This window comes from Belonocnema kinseyi, chromosome 8, assembly GCF_010883055.1.
Source record: "Belonocnema kinseyi isolate 2016_QV_RU_SX_M_011 chromosome 8, B_treatae_v1, whole genome shotgun sequence".
In the NCBI taxonomy this organism is placed as follows: Eukaryota; Metazoa; Arthropoda; class Insecta; order Hymenoptera; family Cynipidae; genus Belonocnema; species Belonocnema kinseyi.
Genome location: NC_046664.1, coordinates 85120394 through 85122770, shown reverse-complemented (window position 1 = coordinate 85122770; position 2377 = coordinate 85120394). Strand labels below are relative to the sequence as shown.

Genomic DNA, 2377 nt, shown 5'->3' with positions numbered 1-2377 from the left:
GTTAAATTGATCGTCCTTATCATCGGCGCTCTTGGAGGTGCCAAGCTTTCACTTGCTAATGTCCTAAAAAGCATCCCTGCGTGTCAACAATATGCTAGAACACTTACGGGAAAAATGCAGAAGGCGGTTGTCCTTGAGTCGCTCCGTGTTCTTAGGGTGCACGAGGCTTTTGCTGGATCGTCGTATTGATTCCTTTACAGACTGTAACCACCTATCTCACGGTCGTGAGACGTGGTTGTGGCTGAAATTTTACCGCGATTTCGTTGGAAGCGGGTGTAATTTTCCAGAGTAGCACCCTTATTATTATTATTATTATTAGTAGCACACTTATTTGTTTTATCCATTGTTTATATGTTTATTTATTTCTTGATTTTTTATTTGGTTTCTTCCTTTCCTTCTTTATTTTTTGTTTGTTTATTATTTTCGTTGTATATTTTGATTTATTAGTTTGTTATCTTGTTTCATTGTATGTTTGTTTCTTTATTTGTTTACTTTTGCTCCTTTTAGTATATATGATTGTTTATTTTTTGTCTATTTTTTGTCTATTTTTTGTTCCTTTCATTCCTTGTTCATATATTGATTTATATTATTTTTGTTCTTTTATTTTTATTTGTTTCTTAGTTCATTCATTGGTTCATCTGATATATTTTTAGTTATAACAAATACTTACAGGTATCCATGTACTATCAACAATTAGCTTTGGCCCAAGCAAGTGAGGATAAAGGACCGTCGGGTCCAGATCCGTTTGCTTATATGCAAGCACAAACAGGACCTTCTGGACCTCGAGGCCCACCAGGTAAGTTTTTTAGAATTTGAAAAATTATTTTTACAATTAAAAAAAACTTATACACCCATACACGAGGAAAATTATATTTCATTATGACTTTTTGTACACACGAAATATTACGAGCAAAAATTATTATCAGGACCACAGGGACTTCCTGGACCTCAGGGATTTCCAGGACCAAGAGGGGAGCCTGGAGACACTGGGCCTCCAGGAGCTCTTGGAGCACCAGGCCCGAGGGGTTTGCCTGGATTTGCTGGAAAGGATGTAAGCTTTAGAAAATTATTTTAATTTCTTCGAACAACTTAGACGAATGTATGAAATGTTAACAATTTATCAACAATTTAATTAAAATTTATTCAGGGAGAGGCTGGAGAGGATGGCGATGTAGGAGCTCAAGGACCTCCAGGAGTAGCAGGTCCTAGAGGTTCTCCTGGTTTGCCTGGACTGCCTGGAGCCAAAGGACATCGTGGATTCCCTGGAGCAGATGGCGCAAAGGGAGATCAAGGTGCTGCAGGGGAAAAAGGACCGCAAGGACCTGTTGGACAAATGGGGCCCATAGGACAATCGGCAAGATAAATTTATTAAAATGCATTTCATTCTGAGTTTTGAAAAATAAAAAGTAACATCTGTTTTATTAACAATTATTTTGTTTAATTTCAGGGTGCTCCAGGTCCTCGAGGGGAAAGAGGAAGAGAAGGTCTTCCTGGACCTCCTGGAGTAAGGGGCATTGATGGAATGATTGGACCTCCTGGTCAAACTGTTAGTAAGGCTACTTAAACATGAAGATCGATGACAACCACATCCTCTGAAATTAAATGAAAGTAACAAGATCAACCTTCATTAAATTATAATTTATTAAATTCTTAAACTTTGTAGGGCCCAATTGGAAAACCAGGGCCACCTGGTTTTCCTGGCAATCCTGGAGTGAAAGGTGATCAGGGAACTCAAGGAACTAAGGGAAGTCAAGGCTCGCCAGGTCCAAAAGGTACGTCTATAATTCGAATTATACGATATCTATCATATCATATCGATATTCTATGAGGAACCTTTTCCTTTGGTTTCTCTCAAATGTAACCTTGTAATTTGGACACGTTGATGTCTTCTGTTTATATTAATACGATATAAAATTTTTAAATGGTTACGTCCAATCAGGAGAGACAGGACGTTCTGGTCAGGCGGGCGAGGCTGGTCCTCAGGGCCCACCAGGAAAAGATGGTTTACAAGGAGATAAAGGAAATGCTGGTAATCCAGGAGCAGTTGGACTCCCAGGATTTCCTGGATCACGAGGATTACCAGGTGTGTCTGGCAGTCCAGGATCACCGGGCGAGAAAGGGATTCCTGTAAGTTCTGTTACGGTTTTATGTGAAACAAGATATTTTTGTAGCAGATACATTATTTCAGCCTTTTTTCGTGCCTATGGAGCGGAGCTAGAGTTATAAAATTACTCTGTCACAGGGGGAACCTGGTGAAAAGGGTGTTAAGGGAGAAACGGGCCTAAAAGGTGACGCGGGAACACCAGGGCCCCGAGGTCTTCCTGGCGTCCCTGGAACGGAGGGCAAGAGGGGGAAAAGAGGGATGCGAGGTCCACCA

General features: G+C 40.5%; 1 protein-coding gene across 1 annotated transcript in view; it reads left to right on the top strand.

Annotated features, from left to right (window-relative positions):
- LOC117178580 (collagen alpha-1(I) chain-like) overlaps window positions 1-2377 on the top strand; it is a 120582-nt gene that overhangs the window by 111149 nt on the left and 7056 nt on the right. Inside the window, exons 27-33 of the mRNA XM_033370007.1 lie at window positions 673-796; window positions 927-1051; window positions 1148-1354; window positions 1448-1546; window positions 1664-1772; window positions 1940-2127; window positions 2243-2377. The exon at window positions 2243-2377 is cut by the window's right edge and continues 64 nt beyond it. Of these exons, the coding sequence (XP_033225898.1) occupies window positions 673-796; window positions 927-1051; window positions 1148-1354; window positions 1448-1546; window positions 1664-1772; window positions 1940-2127; window positions 2243-2377 (987 nt within the window). The remainder of the gene's footprint in view (window positions 1-672; window positions 797-926; window positions 1052-1147; window positions 1355-1447; window positions 1547-1663; window positions 1773-1939; window positions 2128-2242) is intronic.